This window comes from Heliangelus exortis, chromosome 18 (assembly GCF_036169615.1).
Source record: "Heliangelus exortis chromosome 18, bHelExo1.hap1, whole genome shotgun sequence".
In the NCBI taxonomy this organism is placed as follows: domain Eukaryota; kingdom Metazoa; phylum Chordata; class Aves; order Apodiformes; family Trochilidae; genus Heliangelus; species Heliangelus exortis.
The window spans coordinates 5,097,977-5,121,293 of record NC_092439.1 but is presented as its reverse complement, the minus strand read 5'-3'; the positions used below and the strand labels follow the sequence as shown (position 1 = coordinate 5,121,293).

Sequence of the window (23,317 nt, the reverse complement as noted above, 5' to 3'; positions counted from 1 at the left end):
TTTAAAGTGCAAAAAAGGACTTTGTAAAGAAAGAAGCATAAACAGACAAACCTAAGCAGGGTACAGAGGAGGAAACTGCTCATCTGCAATACTACTTAATTTGATGTTTTGTAAATTGAATGCAGAGTGTCAGGACTCCTGAAGGTATCTCCATCAATGATACTCAGCACTGGAGATACTTGAAATTTTCCTAGTTCTTGAAAAACTAGGGACTCGGATATTAATTAACAGTAGCTTGTCCACTTGCATTTTATTTTACCCCCGCATACACCAAAATCTATTAAAAATTTATAATATGTGATACCTCAGCTCTTTACTCTCTCTTTATAAAATAACTCATCGTGCAATAATATGTTGTCCCGTAAGAAGTTATTAAAAAAACAAAAACAACAAAAAACACCCCCAAACCCAAAAACAATAACAAACCAGTATTAACTTAATTCAGCTTGGCTCTGGTTTCATTCTGTCTTTTTTAATGTTGTGCCCAGAGGTGCTTTGTTGTGAACATACTTTGTAAATTAGGTTGTTCATGTGTTGTGCATTGATGCAGCTTTAGGAAAAGTTAGAGGTTTGTATATTTTGTAGCATGTATAGGGTGATTGCACACAAAAATAATGAAATATCATTCATTCTAGCAAATTTGAACTCGTGTTAAGTTGCTCAACCTCTTCAGTGAGTTCCCAGGGGAATTTCAGCATATTATGTCAGAGGCTTGTTCTCTGCAAATGAATGCAGAGTTAATTAATGAGTTATAAGTAAAACTGAAATAGACTGTTTTCTTGTTTCATCATTGCCTTTGGGTATCTGGTCATGATCATTCCACATGCTTTTATGCAAGTAGAAATCTGTGAAACCAGAAGAGCACCATAGGCTCTTCTGTTGGTAAATATTGTCAAATTCTACTTTACTAACACCGTGGATTTTTACAGGACCTTGCAGAACAATCAGTTGAAGACCGTACCTAATGAGGCTATCAGAGGATTAAGTGGCTTACAGTCCTTGTGAGTTCTTTTAACTTTTATTTTTGTATCATTCTCCATGTTTCTCTTCACTTTGTCCATGTTTGCTTCATTCTATGAAGTCTATAAAGTCCAATACTAGAAGTGTAATAACATACCTGGGCTTTCCAATATTGCAGTTCCAACTGCAACAAAGTTTCCCAAGTAAAGTTCATAAGGAGTATTATTTGTCATCTTTGGTGGGGTGACGCAAATCCAAATCCTTTCAAAACCCAAACACAGGTACAAGATTGCTGTATAAATGCAGTGGTGGTGGAGTTAAACATTTATCATCCTTATTGCATGTCCTAAGGTGTTTAAGCAATTTTACAACGTTGTGCAAAAATGAATCATGCCCAAATCGTTTGTATCTGGAGGAGCAAAAGGGGTTTATGGGAAGGAGTGTTGCTTGGGACATGTATAGTATTGGTTTTACTGGAAGATGTTGAAATCACACAGACAGTTATGAAGACCTCAGACATTATTTCCAGTTGCTCAGAAGGTATTTCATACGTGCTTATACTATCTCATGGCTTATTATGTTTTATAAAGCATCTTAATCAGGCCTTAATAGTTAGTTACAGCTCTCTAGGTGGTAGATGCTTATCAGGGAGATGAGGAGGCGGAGGGGGGCAGGGCTTCAAAATTTTTCCTCCTTTCTGCTTACCTACAGAGAGAGAAGGCAGTTTATCTACTCCCTCTGTGCCAAAATTCAGGTTTCTGGCCTAAGATCTTGTTTCTTTCAGTGTTGCATCAGATTATGGAATAGATTTTTTTTTTTTGAGGGGTGGGGAAAAAGGAAAAAAAATTACTTTTTCAAAATATCCTTGCAGGCTATTGCACAACTTTTCCAAAGGTGCTTTCTGCATTCCCTGGACTTGGAATTTGGCCACTGCCTTCTCACAGTTGCTCAAGTATTCCTGTCTTTTCCAGCTGAAGCAAACACAGTGAGCAGCACAGGGCAGACCAGGACTGACTGCAGGTTGTGCAGTGCAGGTTTTTGCCACCTCCCAGTGCAGCCACAATCTCCTCCTGCTGGGCTGGTTACCAGCAGGACCTCCTGCTTGCCATGGCATTGGTTTTGATGCCATGAGTTGGCACAGAATTCTCTGGGATTTTGGCTCCAAGGGTAGAACAGATATGGGTTCCCTTTTCCAGCCATTTGCTGAATTTAATGTCCCTATTTCCCTCTTGGTTTGAGTAGAAGAGGCAACACCTTGGTCTGAAGGCCACGGTCTGCTTTGTGCAAATACTGTGCAGTGTAATAAAAATCCTTGAAATTACACGATGTGAATAACACTTTAGTAATTATTTAAAAAAACAAAACAAAAATTCTTCCTGGCTTCCAGCATTTTTGTGAAGCCAGAAAAAGAAACTGTGTCAGTAAACCCTTCAGTTGTCTACAAATCATCCATTTCACTTTCGATTAAGATTTTAACAAATTTGGGGAAAACTTTAAGTTCATTACATCATTCATAAAATTACAGTTGAATTGTGCATATCCAATAATTTAGGGAGCACCTTCTGGCAACTGAATGTAGAACTGGTCCTCTGAATTTTCTGTGTGAGCATGGAAACATGAGCCATCACCACAGGCTTTATTGATTAAAGCTAAAAAAGGAAAAAACGGTATTTTTTTCTAAACGAATTTGTGTCAGAGGTGGATTTAAAGTCCCTGAGCTGCTGTGACCTTCTAAGACAAATAACCTTTGGAGAATATTTGCAGAATATATGTTAGAAAACCTGCTTCTACCTTTTTAATATATAATCTTCATCCAACCCCTGCAAGTTTAAACATCAGTTAACTAATTCCCTTTTGGCAGCTTCCCAGTTTGCTCTGAAATAGGCTTTAGGGGGATTTTTTTTTTCCCTTGGTGAAGACACAGATTACTTGCTCATAGAGCTGTACACTGTATTGATAATAATTTGCTTTGCAGCTCCTGTAGAACTATCCTCTTTCTCTCTTAATGTGCTCCAATTCCAGCTGCGTAGGAAGGTGGTTGCCACACTGTGTGTATTAACAAGCCCAGTAAACATACTTGGGTGGAAATAAAGAAGATGGTTTCAGGAGCTTCATGATCCATAATGATTACATTATAACTGGCAAGTAGCCAGCCTTGTTCAGAATACTAAATGACAGCTCTTCATTTTCTGTTTGTATTGGATATTTTCCCAGCTCTGGCCTCTGAAAGAGGCTTAGAATAGAGTTCTTATGTATGGAGGTGAAGTTTAGCAAAATGAAAGATTTTTACTGAGTGGAAACTCACTGTCTAGCACCCCAGGAAGGTTTATGTCAGGATGTATTCTCATGGTGCAAGATGTTGTGCTATCTGGGACTGCACTACCCAGCCAGAGGACAGTGGTTGCCCAGCTTGTGCCTTTTGGTAGCAGAAGAACCTGACAAATAATGAGCTTCATGAATGTAAACAACAATCTTGATGCATTTCAATTGCTGCAAAGCATCAACAGTCTATTTTTGTTATCACAAGGTAATGGAATGGCATACTTTGTACTTTAAAGCTGGAAAAGGTGTTGGTGAGGTTTCTTGGCAATCTGGGAGCCAGAAGCAGGAAAAGTGGTGTTTTACTCCAGCAGGAAGCCATTCCAGAGGGTCACTTCTTGAAGTGTCTTTGCATATTTGACTGCAGTGGCTTCCTTTAGGAACACTGCTTATTCTGAGCTCTGACCCAGAGTGTGGAGATCTGTAAAATGGTTCTGTTACACATAATTTTAAGTCATAGCATAGAATATTCTAGTACAACCCTCAGTGTGTGATGAACGTTGGAACTACATTATTTAAACAAAGCCTTTCAGATCCTTTGGAAAGAAGAACTGTGTTCCATTTGAACTCAAAAAAAACCCCCTAATTGCTGCTAACTTTGGTGGGCATTTGCCAACACATCCAGGGGTCATTTTAGAACACTCACCCCCAGCTGCCAGTGTATCAGAGAGGATTTGTTATTCATGGAGCTCAGGAATCACTGAGTTACTGTCCCTGCACATGTGCACACATGCCCACATGCCCACATTCAGAGAATATTGGAGCCTTCTGCAGCAATAGTTCAAAGCACTGCAGCTTCACTGCTCTGCCAGATTCCCAAAGTGTGGTTGTTGGGATGGTGCCAGCGTGGCACTCAGCTGGGATAGCTCCTGTCTCCCTGTGTGGGTGTTCACCTGAGCTGCAGGGTAAGTGTCTCTGTGCATGTGGTCAGCAGTAATTTTCTGTGGTACCTGGGAGCTGCTGGGGCTCCCCAGCCTGGTCTGCTGCAGGATCATAACCAGTTTTGCTGTCTGCCTTCTTATCTCAGAAGGCTTCAGGCAGGATCAGGCAGGAGACACGAACGTGCTGAACTGGAATGTGATTATATTTTCTAGGAGAGGGAATTGGATTGGCCTAGGGAGGGAAGGCTGAGGTCCTAGTGTGGGATTGAGAGAAACGAGAGCAGGATCTTGCTTTGCAGGGTAAAAATGAATAAAAGAAGGGTGGAGACAGAGGGTGAAGATGTATTTCAGTCAGTCAGGACTCATTTTTTAATGTGCTTTATCACATATCTACTGTAGCTTTGCATTTCTAGGTGGTTTTTTTTTATTTTAGAAATGATTCTTTATATACATTCTTTATATGATCAAGTTAAAACTCTATTTATGAAAAATACCCAAATCAAATCTGGAAACATTCTGCTGGGACCATAATGAAACCACTCAGCTGTAAGTGATAGTTCATATTGGTGGCAGCAATTTTAGCATTGAAATCTGTTGAAAAGTGTCAGAAGAGAAGGTCCCTGAATTGGAGAGGACAATGCAACCACTGCCTTGTGTCACAAAATGCACAGTTCTGTTCTCACTCTGCAATTTTTTTATCTTAGGGTGTTGTATGGCTTTTGTTAATAATTTTGTGATTCTAGATCAGAAGTTTGAAGGGGGCTGGGGCAGGTGTTCATTAGCAGCAATGACTAGATGAAGTTAAGCAGCATTAGATGGTCATACATGTGGAATGCACCTTTAATGGTGGCAGGTGGTTTTTCAAGTAACCAACTTTTAATGAGTTGTATTTTCCAGGGAGTTTTTTATTTCCCTGCTTTGCTGTTGTTAAAGGGGACCAACCCTCAAGTGAGTCTGTGTTAAGATGTGGAATTAAACTATCAGCACCAGAATGGGGAAGGGAGACATTCACATATGTTACATATGTTTTCTTTTTAACCTGTAAAAACTGTACAGAATTAAATATGCTGAATATGCTTTTCCCCTTGCTTTTTTTTTTTTTTTTTTTCTGTGAAGAATGTGAAAAAGCTCTCCTGAGCATGTTTAGTTGTGTAGAATTTTTTTCAGATAGTTTAAATATACTGCTTCATGAACTTTATGTACTTGCTGAATGACAAGAATCTCATTTTTCTATGCTGTGTTCACAGCTTCAGAAGCTGTTCTGGTTCTGTTGAAAGTGAGGAATGGGTATTTCTTGTGAGCTTCAGGAATCCCTGGGATCTTTGTAACCTTATTTTTTTAACTGCCTGGGCTTGCTTAAGGAATTGCTCATGTTTACATAAAAATGGGGAAATTATTTAGAAACAGAATGATCAGAAACTTAAAGGGGACAGGGGAAGTTACACAGCATTTACACAAAGATCAACTAAATATGGGTAATTGGCAGCAAATTGTAGTCTCTGACTGGTACCACCTTAAACATTTAAATGGAAGAAATATTTATGCTGGCCCATCAGTACTGGTGGTTGAAATAGCTTTGGCTTGTATCAGTTTCTGAGAGCTGCTGTAAATTTGTTTTCTGAAGAAAGCAAATCCTTGTATTGATGTTCTTTCTATAAAAGGTACAGAGAGCTGCTGCTTGGTGCAGTGAGCAAACGTAGTGAGTATTTTAAAGTACCTCTGTTAACACAGGGGCTTTATTGCCTTGTATTGTAGCACAATTTCCTAGGTACCAGGCTTATCAGTACTCAACTTCAAAACCTAAAAAATCTACTCTAGTGTTATTTGAGTGGTTTCTTTGTGGTTTTTAAAGGAGCACTTTAAAGAACAAGGTTCTTTAATTATTGCCATTGAGCAGAAGTGGTTTAACACAAGAGTCAGTGATTTTCCTTCTATTGACATCAACATTATACTCTTGCTCTTAGTACAAGGCTGCTAAAATTTCACAGTTGCTGAAGCCTGGAAGGCTGAGTGTGAGTGAGCAAAGCTGAGACAGAAGCTGGAAACACGTCAGCTATGGTCTCCTTTCCCAGAAAAATAGCATTAACAAAGTGTGTGGTGGTAGTAGTACATCCATAATGAATATTATTATTACTCTGATGGCATTTCTGAGACACACCTCCCATCTGCAGAACCCAGCTGGTCTTCATGCTGAGGAGCCTGGCTGGCTCCTTGAGCCATGGCCACTGCCATGCTGGTGCTGGTTTGTCCCAGCAGAGCCAAGGTTGACCCTAACATCCCTGGAGAGACTACAGGAGGAGAGCATAACACAGGAAATTTTTTTCTCCCCTTACTGAGCTTTGTGCCCAGCTCTTCCCTTTGCATTCCTGCTCTTTCTGGACTGTCTGGGATGATGCAAAGCTGCAGGTGGCTGTGGTACCACCCTGCATGGCTGAGGATGCTCTGCCTTGTTCCCTGCTGTGGTGGGGAGGAACCTCACTGGCACTTGGGCTCTTTCAGAGGATGGGGAATGAATAAAGCAGGACAAGAGGGACAGGGCAGCTGGAGGAGATGTGTGAGTGTCATCCTGGGGCTGGTTCTGGAGGCCTCAGGCAGGCAGGGACCCAGGCTATGGGGTGCTGCTGTACCCCTCTCTCCATTTAACATTTTTAACCCTGTAAGTAGATGCTGTGTTAGAGCAGTGCTGCTGTGCTGCTTCAGTGGCAAATGTCAGCTTTGTGCCAGTGCCTGACCCAGCAGTTCCCTTTGTGGTTTGGTGTGGTACAGGGGCACTTCTGAGACCAGGGGAGGATGGGGCTTGGCTGTTTCCTGGGAGCTCCAGAGAAAAGACTGAAGAGACTTGGTGATTTTTTTTATTATTATTTTTTTCTCTCAGTGTTCTATAAGTAAATGAATGTATCTAAGTTTTCTTCTGACTTTTTCTAACTCCCCACTGTAATATATTTAAAAAGCCACCTCCCAGGTGTCTGTTCTCCATACACCAGTGTACCCCTGGCAGGCCTGCTCTGAGTGGTTGTTTAGTGAAAAGCTTGCTGAAAATTTGAAATACTGGAGTCAGAATGTTAATTTTGTGTGGTTTTAGTACTACATAAATATTAAAAAAAAATCATCTGTGTGTGGTAGATAAAGCTTTTATTCATTTGAATTGAGGCAGGAGTTCATATTAGTTTTACAGTTTCCTTAAAGCTGAGTTAATTGTTTGGAGACCTTTAAGTTGCTATGTTCTTTACTTGTTTTAACACTGTTTCAAATACTGATACAAGAGCTGCTGAATATTTAGCTTTCTGTCATCCTTCTGCTTTTTCTTCTTGTGGAGTTGGAGTTTGTGCGAGGAGGGAGCCTGTCAGGTAATAAAAGTTGAAGATGACAGCTCTGCAAGTGAACTCTGAATTTATAGACTGTATATAAAGGTCTCTAACAAGCCAATGCCTATAGGGAAACTGGAATTGGAATAACTTCTGAAAGATTAAGGAATTCAAGTACATGCTGCAAGGTCTAATTTAAAAAGCACAGTCTTATCTTTAACACTGTGATGGAAAAGGACAGTCTTGGTGAAGTTCAGTCTAAGTGAAAAAATATTACTTGTGCTTTGGTAGGTACTGGAGTTTGTGAATAGTCCTTTATCCGACCTTAAAGAAAAGGTATGGGCTTTAGTTGTAATATTTTGTGGAAGTTGTCAAATATTTTGGGTTTACTTTTCAGTTGTTTCACAAAGTACTCTATTATGTGCCTTTGAGTGTGCTTAAAATGGAAGCATTCCAGCTGTGTTTTTTGCATTGAACTTAATGTAGATAAACTGACTGTTTAGATGAAGAAAAAAAGGAAAAAACTGTCACCAGGCTTACACTCAGGTCTGAAATAACACAAAAAATGTGGATGAGACAGAAATGGGCAAATAAATTAAAAATAAATCTTGGGATGTGGCAACTAGTAATAGGGACCCAGCACCAATAAATATTTTTTGTGTAGACAAAATTATACCCACTTTTGTTCTTCCCATTCTGTGCTTCTTCCTATAACATCTGTAAATCACAAGTTTTCCCTTGAAAACTATCAATGCAGTTTTTAACTACCTTTGAAAATGCACGTGAAGCTGCAGTGAAAACTTTTCAGTTATTTTATTGATATATCACAGAATCACCATGGTTGGAAAAGACCTCGAACATCACAGAGTCCAACTGTTAGCCTACCACTAATCCTTAACTAAACCCTATCCCTGAATATTATGTCTCTCCAGTGTCTTCTGGGAGAACCTTGGGCTACCCAAGATCTTCCTGGCCAAGAGTTTGACTCCCTTATTGTGTCCTTCTCTGGTCTTCTTCTGCTTGATTGGAGGAAAAGGGTTTGGGTCTTCATTGTCTGGATTTGTTTTCCAGTGTCTGCTTGAGTAAATAGTAAGGAGCACAGTGAATGTACAAACATAGGTGTAGGCAAGTAGCCACAGGGAGTGAGGCCAGCCTCTGGAGCATGCTGCTTTGTTTAAATAAAAAAAAATTAAAATAAGAGGAGAGGGGGAGGCAGAGAGAAATGAGTTGAAGAGAAGACTCGGATATGTTTATTCCACTGGAAAGTAATTCTTTTGATCTTCAGGGAGGTGTGTGAATTTAGGAGAGAGAAGAAAGACAGGCAGTTTTTAGTTTTGTTTTGTTATGTTTTTAACCTGAAGAAGAGCCCCAGGCTTTTTTCCCTACTCCCTCCCCCTTATTTTTTTTCCTTTATTATCATCAGACATTTAATTTCTCTGAAATGTTCCAGTGTCAGTGCAGCCTAAAAGCATTCAAACAGAAGAGTGTACACACCTGTCAGACCATGGGGCAAATGATAAGGGGATGCCAGTATGTGAATGATAGGAATTAGCTCTTTGATGTACAGCTTTAGAGCTAATGGCACCTCACTTGACTTAGGAGGAGAGAGCCTTTGAGTGCAGTTTAAGTTGCCACTGTTATTGGTGGATTTGTTACTTAGTTTGAGGCATTTCTTGACTTTCTGTTACGTGAAATTCAGCTGTTGACTTTTTTCCCTTAATAATTTGAAATATTTAAGCGATGTACATCACAACAAAACCCTTTCACAGTAATAGATGATGTGCATTAATTCTTGCTCAGGCACGTTTTTCTCCCTTTGAACTGAGCACATCCTATACGTGCTGAGATCCAGAAACATTTTCATTACTATTTAAACTGTCATGAGTGTGTCCAGGGACCTTTGTAGCACAGTTGCTTGGTCTACTCTGCCAGCCCAGAGAGGGACAGGATGAGCATCTGGGTCAATGATTTTTTAAACTATCCCAACTAGACTTGTGAGTGGGTGTCTGATCATGGCTTTAGAAACACAGTGAATATTCAATATGACTCAAAACCTGTGGTGATTTCTATCATAATGAACACTGATGCTAATGGAGAAACATATAGGTCTTTGGTCCCCCCAAGAAAGCAGCCTACAGCTGGCACACTAGTGATTTCAGAGCAGTAAGGCAAGGAGTTTTCTTCCATATCTGCAGCAAAGTCATGGTGGTTCAGCTGTGTCTTGGCCTAGGGAAGACATCCAGGGGGTCAGAGGACAGTCAGACATTGCCTATTGCTCTCAGCCTTACACCAGCTCAGATTTTTTCCATCTCCTGGGCTGTCACTGCTGAGCTTTCCTATCACCTTAGGAAGAATACCACTTCAATAATGTTCTGCTCCTTCCTGGGTCATCCCCTGTGCTGCCCATTCCTGGGGCTTCTGTCAGTGCAAATCCAAGCTTGAGCTTTTATTATAGGTGGTTTTCCACTTCGATCCTCAATGCAGCTGCTTACTTGGTGTAACATCTTGTCCCTATCTTGTGGCTTTTGCTCAGAGATGCCATCCAAGTAACTTTGCTGCTGATGCTGGAAGCTGGAAAAGCAAATTGATTCAGAATGTATTCCTTGAGAAAGAAGTATGTGACATTTTGCAAGGAGTTTCTGTTGTCTCTGCCAAAGCCATCAGACAAGGAGGCAGTGTCAGGTTTGTCAGTTGTCATTGAGAAGGATTCTAGGCCAGACCCTGAGTGTAACACCTGCATTGCCTGTCATGAGAGCTTCACATCTGGTGTCAGAGCTGAGGACATGCTTTTTAGCCTCCTAGGTTTCCAGGTGTGGAGGGTTTTTTTGATGCTTTGAAACCTGAAGAAGCTGTGAAAGCCATTAGCATAGGTGAGCCAGTAAGTAAGTAAGCAGAATTGTCACCCGTGGTTTGACTTTCTGTATGAAAAAGTGGAGTCTCTTCCCATGTGTGTTCATGCTGCTGATGTTTGCAGCCTGAGTTCATAGGGGGAAAAAGTTTGATGGCAAATCCAGTAATGTACAGCAGTGCAGGGCTAACGGGCTCTTTTGCACTGATTTTGGGGAGCATGCTAGAAAGGTTCAGGTACAAGAGTGAAAGAAATTTCTGGTGTGGGTTGATGCTACAACATTTCATTTGGCAGGCTGATTCATAACTGACTTCATTCACAAATTGCTTTTAATAATTCTGCTCTCTAAAGCAGTTGCTTAAAGTATATAATAGCACCACAATACAAAGCACATAACAGTATATGATGCTGTCTGCAACGTAGCTATGGGGATAATCAATTCAAATGAGTAAATGCCTCTAATCTTTGATATACTATCAAGCTACCACTTTAAAGACTTGTTCCAGTATTAGCAGCTGAGGGATTTGTGGGGGAGAGATCTGTAGAGTTACCAATTCAGTTTGTTAAGCTGATTATAAGTAGACGAACTTGTTAAAATGTTTTATTAAAAATGTCTGAGAAAAAATTTTTATTAAGCTTTCTTTTTATGGACTTTTAATTTGCCTTGAAATAGTCTTCATGCATCATTCAGTAAACCTTCAGACTTTCCAATAATAAATTATTTCAGTAAAGCATATTTGAGTTTAAAGAAACACTTGGGAGTAATAGGACTTACACCATGTTTTTCCTTATCTGTAGTTTGTGTGTTGACTGTGTGAATTCTTTTAATCCAGGCGTTTAGATGCCAACCACATCACTGCCATACCAGAAGACAGTTTTGAGGGTCTGGTACAGCTGCGTCACCTTTGGTTGGATGACAACAGCTTGACAGAAGTACCCATCTACCCACTCAGCAACCTTCCCTCTCTGCAGGCATTAACACTGGCTCTTAACAAAATAACACACATTCCTGACTATGCCTTTACAAACCTTTCAAGTCTTGTTGTTCTGTGAGTATTTGTAACTCTTATTTAATGTGTCACTTGGATTCTCTCCTCAGTTACAGTTTTGAGTCAGCTAGGATGGCTCCCATAGTGGTATTTTGCTGTGGTTTAGCCCAGTTTTTTAGTAGCTACCTATGCTTCCAACAGGAGATGATTCATGTGTACTTAGACAACCTGATGAAGGTTTGCTAAATACTTTCTCCTAAAGAGAAAGTCACAAGGGCTATGGGTAGTGAATTTGACATATATTTTCCAAGTTTCATTTTGGTAATGTGTATTTCAAACCAACAGTTGATAGAAAAAGCTTTTAGAGATATTAGAAGAAAGTATTGTCTGCCACAGATGTGTTTTTTGCAGCCTTAAATGTTGCCAAGGATAAAAAATTACCTTGATTTTTATGTGTTTAAAGCATCGTTATCACACTTCTGAATAGCAAGTAAAGGTTTTAAACAGGTTGCCTTGACAATTCTGTTCCTATATGAGGATTAAATAGAAATCTAATTTCTGTCTAGAAAAATATTCTGCATAGTGCAGTCCATTTACTGTCTTTTTACATCATTTAGCTGCCTTAATTTCATACAAATATATGCTAATTTTTAAGCTTATATTGAATAATTTCCTTATTTTCATAATTTTTTTTGTTTGTTTAGACATCTTCATAATAATAAAATAAAAACAATAGGAAAACACTGCTTCGATGGATTAGACAACCTTGAAACCTTGTAAGTATACTACTAAAAGAAATTAATCATCCAGTGTTTGTCTCACTCCCAGCTTAGTCAAGGTTGCTCCATTGGTATGGTGAGGGTTTTGCCAGTCAGGCATGGGTGCACAGCACAGCCCTTACCACCAACACAGGTCCTGCTCAGCTTTTGGAACTGAAGGCTTTGGTATTAGTGCAGTGCTCCACCAAAACTCATTAACTATGTTGAGGAGCAGGTAAATATTAGCCTGGGTGAAATGTCACACTGGATGATGTAGCACTGATGTTTCTAGCCCTGATCTAGTTGGTGTATCTTTGCACAGCACTCCACGGAGTCAGGTGGATGTAGCAGAAGTGTTTGAGTGGCCCTGTGGGGTGATAAGGGACAAATATTTGTTTCTCAGATTTACTGTAGGATTAAACATGTTTAAGATATGCTGCCAAAACTATTGGCCTCAGGAGGCTCTTTCTCCACTGCTCCTTCCTTGCTGGATGGGCAGCACTGCCTGCCCAGGAGCCCATTGCAGCTCCTGAGCTGATCCCTGCCTGCAGGTAGAAGACAGCCCAGCTCCTGGTTCCCAGCCATTCCTACAAGAGATGCACCTGAGTTCACTCCAAATAGCAGCAGATACTGAGATAATGGACTGGTTTACCTGGAACAGTTGAGTCTTGTGTTCCTTTGGACAGGAACAGGGTTGGGGTGGGAAGCATTACCTTCCCCTCACCCCCTGTCTGTCACCTCTGCTGACAATTTGTATTTCCCCAGAACTGGGACTCTGTTATGCCTGCATCCTCCCTCTGCAATATTCCTTGTTCCTACCAAGGAACAGCTTCCAGCTGCTTGGGTTGCACTCCCTCCCTTCAGCTCCCTCAGTGAATGCAGTATGTCCCTCAGCAGTGCCTTTTTATTAGGAGAATGCTAAATAAGAAAGATGAAAGAAGGAAAGGACACATTGAAGTGACAACCTCTGTTAACAGGAGGACTTTGGATGAGTCCAGGAACGCTGCTTACTCCCATTAGCCTTTCTTTTAGAACCTCAGTGAAGTAGTAGAAGCTGTGTAAATGTGCACAGCTGCTGTAAGACTCTAAAAATGGTTTTCCTTCTCATAAGGAACCCCTTTTGCAGAAAAAAGACTAAAAGCCAGTCCTGACATTACTGCTAGAACAGTGTCAGGCTAACTGAGATTTCAGGAGCTGCCTGTCACTGATGTGCAGTGATTCAGTGGCATGGGATTTCCCTCTGCTTCCCTTCACTATTTATAAGTGGTTTTGCTACAAGGGTTCTTGTTACCTAATGACTTATTTGCTGTTTATTTTATAAAACCTGAAAGAAAAGTGTTCTTACTAAGCTAATAAGAAGTAGTCATTTTTTTTTAACTTTGAAATCTTAGTTAATTTCCATGTAAATTCTGTTGAAGAAAAATATATGAGTTTTTTGAAAGTGTCCTGAGCTTTGCTGTAAGGAAATGTCATTTCACTTAATATGAATAATCCTCTGGATAATATTAAATATCTAAGTTATTAGCTGGTTATAAAGCATGTACAACATCAGAAGTCCAAATCTGAGTTAAAAGTCAAGTTATTCTGTGGTCTAGTTAAATAAAAGTTCTCAGAACATCTTTAACACCATTCAATGAAAGTAAAAATAATTTTAACAATTCATTATCACTATTAAGAATTTTTATAATTTCCCTGCTTTGTTTCTTCTAGGGATTTAAATTATAATAACATGGTAGAGTTCCCTGAAGCCATAAAAGCACTCCCAAGTCTAAAAGAGTTGTGAGTATTGCTTATTCTCCCTTTTTACCAGTTTTCTGTCCCCTTTCCATAAATAAAAAGGGAAAAGAAATTCCCAGATTTAAGAGCAGTTGTCTTATTATGCAGCAACTGAGATCAGATTAAGTTATGCAAAGTGATGCTATAATTAAAGGAAAATGTAATCATCAGCTAGAGAGGGAACCTACTGAAAATTATTTTTTGAGTTGTATAAGCAAGGAATTTATTCAGGAGAACCATTAGCACAGATCTTAATCATGAGCTGGTTTTGGCCTCCAGTCCCAGAATGAAATATTCACTGATCACATGAGGTTTTCTGCTCCTCTCCTTAAGAGGGGGGGGGGGGGAGAGAGAAAGGACAGGATCATGGTTTGGACAAAATAGTTTCTAGTGAAATCTTCCCACTTTAGCTGATGTGCAGTAGACAGAAATCGTGCCTTCAAAGTCACTCCTACAGTTTGACTTCTATTTAACTACAACCTTATTTTTGGCAGGATTAGGAATTGAGTAGGTGTGAAGAAAATGTCTGTTGGTTGAACTGACTGGGAGAATATTTTTAAATGTTGGGTTTTTTGTTTGCTAATATCTTTAGGGGATTTCACAGTAACTACATTTCCATAATTCCTGATGGTGCATTTGCAGGAAACCCCCTTCTAAGAACAATGTAAGTAATTTTCATGCATCTATTTTTAGTCTTCAGCAGATAGTGACTGTAAGAACAGTGACTGAAATGTTTTTTTCATTCCCCAGACATTTGTATGATAATCCTTTGTCTTTTGTGGGGAATTCAGCATTTCAGAATCTGTCAGATCTGCATTCCCTGTAAGTATAATTTCAACTGTATAATACAATAAATGGATATGAAATAAATGGATATGAAATTTGGCTAAGAGCTCAAAATAACTAAATTTGTGATTGTCTCTTACCTTACCATTTTTTTGCAGTAAGCTTTTTTTAACATTGTTATTGTTGGGACTATCCAGTTTCTTAAGAAGCTCTAGTAAATATGCTCTACAACCTTTTTTTTTTTTTTTAATCTTCATTACCTTGCATAAGACACATAACCTCAGGCCAAATGCTCAGGTTCTTACTTAAACAAACTGCAGCATATCCTAGGTGGTTTTCAAACAGGGATATACATTGTGAGAATGTTTTGCAGGTTAGTGCATGCATGCTCTCAAAAGATACTGGTTCTAGGGGTGATGAGAAAGCAAAATGGGGTGAGATGTCAGGCTGTGAACTGCAAACTATCTAAGAGCTTGTGCTCTTTTCATTCATGTATTGATACAGCTCTTTCCAGCTGATGAATTCCAGTTGTTTGCAAATGGAGGAGTGGTTTATTAAGCAAATTACTGGTGTAAGCAGCAGTGAAAAGACTAACTTTGTGTGTAAGATTTAAACAAAAGCAATAAGGATTTCAGAATGTCACATTTAAGAATGTGAAAATACCCACCTGGTGTCTGGGTTGAATGTCACAATTCTTTGCTTATGAGTTTTCAGCTAATTTTCCTGGTCATTTTTTTAGGGTCATTCGGGGTGCCAGCATGGTTCAGTGGTTTCCTAATTTGACAGGAACTGTTAATCTGGAGAGTCTGTAAGTATCTTCCAAATTTCCAATAACTTCTTGGGTTTGCATCTTGTGACGTGATTGAAATCTGATTAGTGGCTCTGGAGAGCAGCAAGTTATATGTCCTCTTCCTGTCAATAAATGCAATTATATGGTTTTTCTTATTGTGATACCCGTGTGACTCCTAATTTTTTTTTTTTAATATAGTAAGCTGAAAACAGCCTGTGTAAAGGCCATTGATATTAACACACCCCCTCACAGACCTGAAAAACAGAAAAGTTGGCCTCTTCCAAAGCAAACAAAATTTTGATGGGTGAATCTAGCACCCCAATAGCTGAGACACCATCCTTATTCTGCTCTTATGTATGCTTCCTAGGCCTTTTATCAACACCAATGTGAACATTTCTTTATTTTTTTTTCCATAGAACTCTAACAGGGACCAAGATAAACAGTATTCCTGTTAATTTATGCCAGGAGCAAAAGGTGCTACGAACTTTGTAAGTATCTGCATAGTGCTCTTATCTTTATCTACATCAAAATGTTTTAAAAAAGCTTTAAATATTGTTTAAAGCAAAAGTATTGCTTAGACTTGCTCATCCTAGTGCAATCAGAGCTGGAAATCTTTTTTCTGATTTTTGAAATTCTTTATATCAGGACTTGTGGCAGAGTTGATGTAATGCTGTATATTCCTGAAACAGGGCCCACTTTATAGGGATGCAGTGTATTTCATATTTTATAAGATATATATGATGGTGCTGCAGGACAGACTTTACATCTTCAAATTCTGTCTGCCAGCATTCATTCTTTAGAACAACAGTAATTAGCTACAGTTACAGATTAAGGAAGAGTTTAGTCACAGTGTTTTGACTTTTTGTGTTTGAGAACACAGAGGAGGGCATCAGGAACCAAGAGAAATGGAGATGAGTATTAGGAAAAGGGTAGATACAAGGGAAAGACAGGAAAAATGTAGGGATTTGTTAAATTTTTAAAAAAGACCAAACCCAAACTGGAAACTTAAACCACTTGAGGGAAGAGGCAAAGCCATGTTTATTAGGGACAGACAGAGGAAAATTTCAAGTGCTTTAAGAAGTGGAGGAGAAAAATATATTTTGGTTTTTTAGAAGGAAAACTAGGGGAAAAAAATGAGGTAGGATTTATTTTTAATGGTTAAAAGTGATGAGATGTTTCAACTGGAAAAGAGTTTAAGCACCTTTCTCCCACTTTCTGTTTGAAGGGATTTGTCTTATAACAATATAAAGGACCTGCCAAGTTTTAAGGGCTGCCACTCCTTGGAAGAAATGTAAGTAGAAATACAACTTGTTTATCTTCATTACCTCCCTAGTATGTAGAGTGCAAGTCCCTAAAATCTTTTTATTTCATGTTGGATCATAAGATCCTAAGCTTAAGGACAGAGAAAGATATTATGGAATCTCATGTGAGGAGTGAACTAGACAGAGAATTCAACCACATGTGGTTTCCTCATCTAAGGCTTAATTGTTCCTGTGTCACAAAAAAGGATGTAGGACACCTTAATTGTGTATTTCTGTTCAAACAACTTTTCTGCCTGCATGTGTTCCTACTTCTCCTTCTACCTTTACTGTGCTCAAGCTTCTGTCCTCTTAACCAGAGTGAGGCTGGGAGACTTCTCACAGATTTTGACATCTTCAGTCCCCTTGTTCACATGGCTCACTGTAAAGGGAGATAGTGATCTAGAAGCATAATTTGCCCATTATCTCTTATCAGTATTTTCCTTTCATAAATCTGTATTTTGAGAAGGGAAAGTGCACCCAGGGTCAGAATATGGCCTCAAGGTTTGTTCAGAATTAAGTGCATTTGTTTTAAATCTCATGAAGTGCTACTTTTAGCTTGGAAATCATTCAGTCCCCACTTAACAGTCTCTTCTAAGTTAAATGAGATGTCAGTTGGGATAGCAGAGGCACCACGAAAGAGCTTTATACTAATAAAGCTATTGCCATATTAGATGTGCAGAACAGATACTTAAACAGTTTGCCTACAAGGAGAAATGAGAAAAATCTTGCCATTGGTAGGGCTAAATTTATATATTAGCAGCCACTGAGCTATCCCTTGGTTTGAAATCAGCCCAGTTTGCCAATAAAGTTCTGTTTCTACTTCTTCACTTTGCAGTTCCTTACAGCATAATGAAATCCATGAAATCATGGAGGATACCTTCCAAGGACTGTCATCCCTTCGTATCCTGTAAGTGTAGGAAGTTGCATGCTAAGTAAAACAAGATAATGTGTTTTTTTTTGATTGCTGTGTAAACTGATGGCAGGGTTTGGTGTTACAATTCTGATGCTGGATCCTGAAGTGAAGCAAACCAAGCACAAGAGATTCTGGCAGCAGCAAGTTTCAGTACCATTCTTTGTGTTCTCCATTTTGCTTTTATAGGCTATGGGGATATATTTTCTTTAGATGTGGAGATTAAAAAAGGAGGCATCTTTGGTATTCCACTATTTTGCATTATATTATTGCTATATTATTCCACTATCTAGTATTTCTTGGAGATATTTTCCTGTTTTCCTCAAGAGAAGCAGACCAGTAAACAAAATTGTCCCTTCCACTTGTATCTCTAGCTATATGAATAAGAACATATGTATATAAAACCACTGAAATTTTCAGAAAAAAAAAAATCCACAAATTGACAGGATTTTTTGCAAGGAATATCATAAGTCGTGGTCCAGCAGGAGATGGATCTGGAATTTGAAACCAAACAAAGCTTATGGTCTTCTGCTTGTTCTTTTGTTGTCTTCCCCCACCTTTGCTGATGTGCTCTGCTGCAACTGCAGTTTGTCACCAGAGGGATTGTCCTGGCACCTTCATCTTGGGAATGAGGTGGTGCCAGAGATAACTTCTGCCTTGTGAGCATAGAGCAAGTTGCTAGCACTAGGAAGGAAGGAAAAGAGGGCAGGAATGAAGTATGGATGAAGTACCTTGCAGATGAGGTACAGCTGCTTACCAAGGGATGTGGCTGCTATTGCACCTGGCTGGCTGGGGAGGGGAAATGGGAGCATCATTCAGCTTCTCTGACAAAGACATAATGTATTTGTCACTTGGCTTTTTTCTCAGTGTAGTGGCTGTTACAAAGTTTTGATGAAACTGCTCAAATAATCTCATTTGGCATTCATTGCAGTGACCTCAGCAGAAATCGGATCCGTCAGATCCACAAGGAAGCTTTCATCACTGTTGGAGCTATCATTAACCTGTAAGTAGGTTGTTCTGTGCAGAAACATCCTCCCTCTCATATTAAACTACTGAGATAAATATTTTTAGCTTAAAACTGGTATGTACTCATCATGATTCATCCCTGTGGATCACAAGAGCTCTTGCTAGATGAACTCTTGCAGGGCACACTTCTTTAAAGTGCCTGTTGCATTGGGAGGCATTTGCCTGACCACAGCCTTGATATGAGACTTGAAAAACCTTCCTACTCCAATGAAGTGTGTGCTGTAGGATCCTCAAGCTCACTTTCTTGTAACACTGTCTTAATATTCACATTTCAGAGACCTGAGTTTCAATGAACTCACTTCGGTCCCAACTGAAGGATTGAGTGGACTGAACCAGCTTAAACTTGCAGGCAATTCTGAGTTGAAAGAAGCTTTGGCAGCAAAGAACTTTGCAAAACTCCGGTACGTTGCTAACACCACAGAGTGCCTCATTTATTTTGATATTAACAAGCAATGTGACAAAAAGCCTTTTAGGTTTAATCATTATTCATGATGAACAATCAGGCCCCTTGCTGGGTCCTGTAGGGCCTTAAGGGTGGCATATATGAGAGGGCATCAGCCTATTCTGGTATAAAAATCACATGCAGACAGTTTTCTTGAAACTTGTTTTGTTTTTCCTCCACTGCTTTTCAAGCAGATATCTCATGATGTTGGAGTCGTGGTTTGGATGGGTTCCATCTGTTATTGAGCTGAGCTCTTTCAGAGTGTGGAAAAGGGGATCAGATGTGCAGGTGTCTGATTCCATAATCACCACACTCTATAAATATGCTGTTTATTCTTGGAGGCAAATTATCAGAGTAACAGTAATCATTTAAATGGAAAGTTGGTACTGGTTTTAGTGGGGGGTGGATCAGATAGTGATTAACTGCTTTGAATTTTCAAATACCTTTCCGCACATTAATATTTCAGTCTTCAAGAAGTAATTAAAAATAGTTTCCCATACTGTCCAACGGATAAATGGAGATGAATATACTGTTAATTTGACTAAGGCCAGCAAAGGAATCTGTGTCACTTTTACAGTCAGGTGCCAACAGATTGGGTTTTTTGGTTTTGCACTGTGTTTCAGAGCTAATGCATTGTGGGATCCTTTAGACTGATGTTCCTCCTAAATATTTACAAGAACAGAATTCAGGAACATTCATGCAGATAGTTGATATTGTAGCTTTAAGTCAGAAAAAATAGTTTCTGGTTTGCTATTCTCTTGATGTTTATGTGGACTTTTTGAAATTCTGTAGGCAGCTGTACTCCTGTATGAGAATAAATAGAATGTACCATTTCTGTCAAAGACGCAAGAAGACAATAGCAAAAAGTTTTAAAAATCTTACTTTGCAGGTACAAAATGAAGAGAGAGAAGGAAAGATCTATTTTTAACATCGTGGTCATCTGGGATTTAACTTTGTTACAAAATAGTTACTCTTAAGTTAACTTGCTTCATTAGATTTTAGTTTAAATTCTACAACACCAGAAGTGCAGATCAGAATTTTTTATATGGAGTAGAATGGAGTAGGAGAGAGAGCTGGAGAGCTAAACATCACAGAATTTTCTTTGTACTCCTTGCAGGAGACAAGATTTGGGTGCGTCACCTGTCCTTTACCTCAGTTCAAAAGTTAATCAGAAATGGTTACAGATGATCCAATTTGAAACAGTTTCTTATTAGCAAACATGGCAAAAAAGAAGCTGCAGTTTCAGTACTGAAGTGTGCCACTTAAATATTTTTAACAGACTGTAATCTGACCTGAGGTTAGATGAGTAACACTCATTGTTGTTCTGCCTGTGTTTCAGGTCACTCTCTGTGCCATATGCTTACCAGTGCTGTGCATTTTGGGGTTGTGAGTCTTACTTAAACTCTGATGCTGAAGATTCCAGTCACCAAGATCAAGGTACCTTATTGGACCGTGACAAGGGTAAGTGTTTCCCTGTGCTAAGCTGGCAGTATCATTTTGGGCCAGATTAGACCAAATAACAGTGTGTATTGTCTTTGAATAAAGAAATTTGGAAAATTTAAGTCTTTATAGGGATACAAAAGCTGTCTCTGAAAATGTTTAGCAGCTGCTTAATAGGCAGTGCCATGTACATTTTAAGTATGTAAGGTTAACCTGTTCAAGTGAAAAACAAAACTTCAATTTATTTTTTTTAATTCTAAACTGCTGGTATTGTTTTTGTCATTTTCTGCGAGGATGAAAAACATTTCATGGTCCTCAGTATTTCAACTTTCATGTTCAGAAAAGCCTTGTCCTTCCATTGTCTACTTCATGGCCCATAGATCTTTTCCTGGTGATGGAAGATGTTGCTGCTTTGTTAAAAGTCACTGCAAGTAGCTGGGACAGGCTTTAGTAACTCAGACTGCATCCACAGTTTCCACACTGAGTGCTCAACCCTATGTGGCAAACCTGTCAGCTCTGCTTGTTAAAAGCTTGAATTTTGGTCAAATGTTAGGTCTTGGATCTTTGAAAAGACTACTTCCCTCCTAGGCAGCTTCATTGCATTTCACTTTACTTATTTTTTTTTTGGTCATCTTGCAACTAACCAATTTTTCATTTCTACTTGGTTACAGCTGATGCAGATGCTCTAAAAAATGAGGAAAGTGAGGAACTGGGACAGACTATTATTCACTGTACACCAGCAACAGGTAAATCTCATAATGAGACTGGGATTTTACATCTATTATGAAAACCTCTTCACTCTTCATCATTTGGGCTAGCTTCAGTTTTAGTAGACTTATCACAAGGATTTCTTGTTCATAGCCAAAAAAGAATGGTACAAGTTCAGGAAGTATTTGATTAAAGTAACCCATACGTGCTCTGAGGATTTATTTGACCAATGCTTTTGATCTCCTGTTCATGAATGAGAATCCAGGTGGTGTGTTGCATAGCTTAAATCTTTAAAGCCTCAGTTCTCTCTTCTTGCCCATGCCAGCAATGGTGTAGCACAAAAAGAAATGAAGAGCGTGTTCTACAGGTTCACAATTTGCCTTGTTTTTCACCAGTCCCTCCCATACTAACAACTTGTTTTTTATGCCATGCTGTCATCTGGTCATAAGTAGGACACTCCACCCACCATGTCAGCTCTGAATCATTGCTCATCTCGTAGATCCACTTTCTGCTTTGCCTAATGGCAGGGATGGATTGCTGAACAGTGGCACTCGAGTGGCAGAGCACTGAAATTTTGTGACATTCAGCCTTCCAAGCCTCAGTTTCCCCTTGGTGGGTGGGGAATATTAGTGAGAGAAGAGGGTAATTTAACTCTTAGGGCAGAAAGACAGGAAAGTGTGATGGGTTTTCCTGTCTGTCTAAAGATACCACACTGTACAGCTACTAGAAAACAGACTGCAAAATTATTTTGGAAGCACAGCATTGGCATTTAAAAATTTTTTAAGAAGGAAATTGTTTTTACTGTTTTTATTCAGCTTAGCAAGTATTGCTGCTTCATGTGAATGTATTATAAAAAATTATTCTGGCAAGGATCTCTTACTCAGGAATACCTGGAGAAAAAAAAAACAGAGGAGGGGTGTGTGTTAATTTGCTGATTTTACTGGTCTGATAGCACCAGTTAGCAACATTACTTGCCCAGAAAAAAAGTTTGCTCGTTTAAACAAAAAAGTGTTTTGGGTTTTTTTGACTTGCCAGTTTGGTAATTTCTGGAAGTTGCTTTAGGCCTTGGGAAGCTTTTGCACTGACATTTAATTGTTCTGTGCAGCTGCTGTTGCAGTCTGCATTAGGGATGGGTTGCACCTACCTTTCACCTCCCTAAAGGAAGGGCATGAGCTGCACAGAGCTGGGAGTCAGAAATGAATCTGGCTTGGAAAGCTCCAGCCTGAGGTGGGAGCACAGTTTGGCATTTTTCTGCTTTGCCTTCAGCTCCCAGAGTGCTCAACTGGAGGGAGAGATCCCCAGCCATTGTGTTCAGACAATTAGCAGTGCCTAATGGGGTTGTAGGAGAGGTTTAACTCTTCTAATTGTTACTTAAAATCAGTAGGATTTCCCTATGGAATAAATAGCAATTAGAAGGATTAGAAGGGCAAGCAGTAGTAGTGACCTTTTTTCCTTGTCTTGCCTTGTATTATTTTCCTTGTTGAACAATTTTTCTTATTTAAGCTTTTATAAGTGGCAAAAGAAGAAGAACACTCATTTTCTCTGTCTGACTTTCCAAGCTCACAGTGGATTTCAGTGACAAGAATGAGGGAGAGGGCTTGTGGTGAATTCCTGTCTCTTCTAAAGTTGGTTAAATTAAATGTCAGTTGTTTTACAGATGTTTCCTTGTGACCAAAAGTTACTCCAGAAGACATGTTTATGAATCTTTTTTTTTGAGATATTTTACTTCCAAAAACACGCTTTCCCCTTACAAGTTGGTTGTGAACATTTGGTTTTATTTAGTTACCAAAGTTTTTTATGAAGTATGAAGTCTAGAGAAAATAAAAAGCATTTAGATGGCACCAATATAAGCTATTTTGAGTAGCTAAAGGTAATTAAGTTTGTTTAGCTAGCTTGTTTATACAAAGTATTCTCAAGTGACCATTCATCGAAGTAATTATTATTTCAGGCATAATTAATTAGTAAATAGCCTCAGCACAATAGTTTGCTTTCAACTGACCTACTTAGCAGTTCAGCTGTGTACTCTATTCATGAATTAATGAGGAGTGCTCTTGTAATACCTTTTGAAAATCTTGCTT

General features: G+C 39.1%; 1 protein-coding gene across 1 annotated transcript in view; it reads left to right on the top strand.

The window, feature by feature from the left end:
* LGR4 (leucine rich repeat containing G protein-coupled receptor 4) overlaps positions 1-23,317 on the top strand; it is a 72,411-nt gene that overhangs the window by 45,789 nt on the left and 3,305 nt on the right. The window contains exons 4-17 of the mRNA XM_071761629.1: positions 930-1,001; positions 11,147-11,362; positions 12,007-12,078; positions 13,771-13,839; positions 14,429-14,500; positions 14,587-14,658; positions 15,362-15,430; positions 15,829-15,900; positions 16,638-16,703; positions 17,549-17,620; positions 18,555-18,626; positions 18,925-19,050; positions 20,431-20,552; positions 21,203-21,277. Of these exons, the coding sequence (XP_071617730.1) occupies positions 930-1,001; positions 11,147-11,362; positions 12,007-12,078; positions 13,771-13,839; positions 14,429-14,500; positions 14,587-14,658; positions 15,362-15,430; positions 15,829-15,900; positions 16,638-16,703; positions 17,549-17,620; positions 18,555-18,626; positions 18,925-19,050; positions 20,431-20,552; positions 21,203-21,277 (1,247 nt within the window). The remainder of the gene's footprint in view (positions 1-929; positions 1,002-11,146; positions 11,363-12,006; positions 12,079-13,770; positions 13,840-14,428; positions 14,501-14,586; positions 14,659-15,361; positions 15,431-15,828; positions 15,901-16,637; positions 16,704-17,548; positions 17,621-18,554; positions 18,627-18,924; positions 19,051-20,430; positions 20,553-21,202; positions 21,278-23,317) is intronic.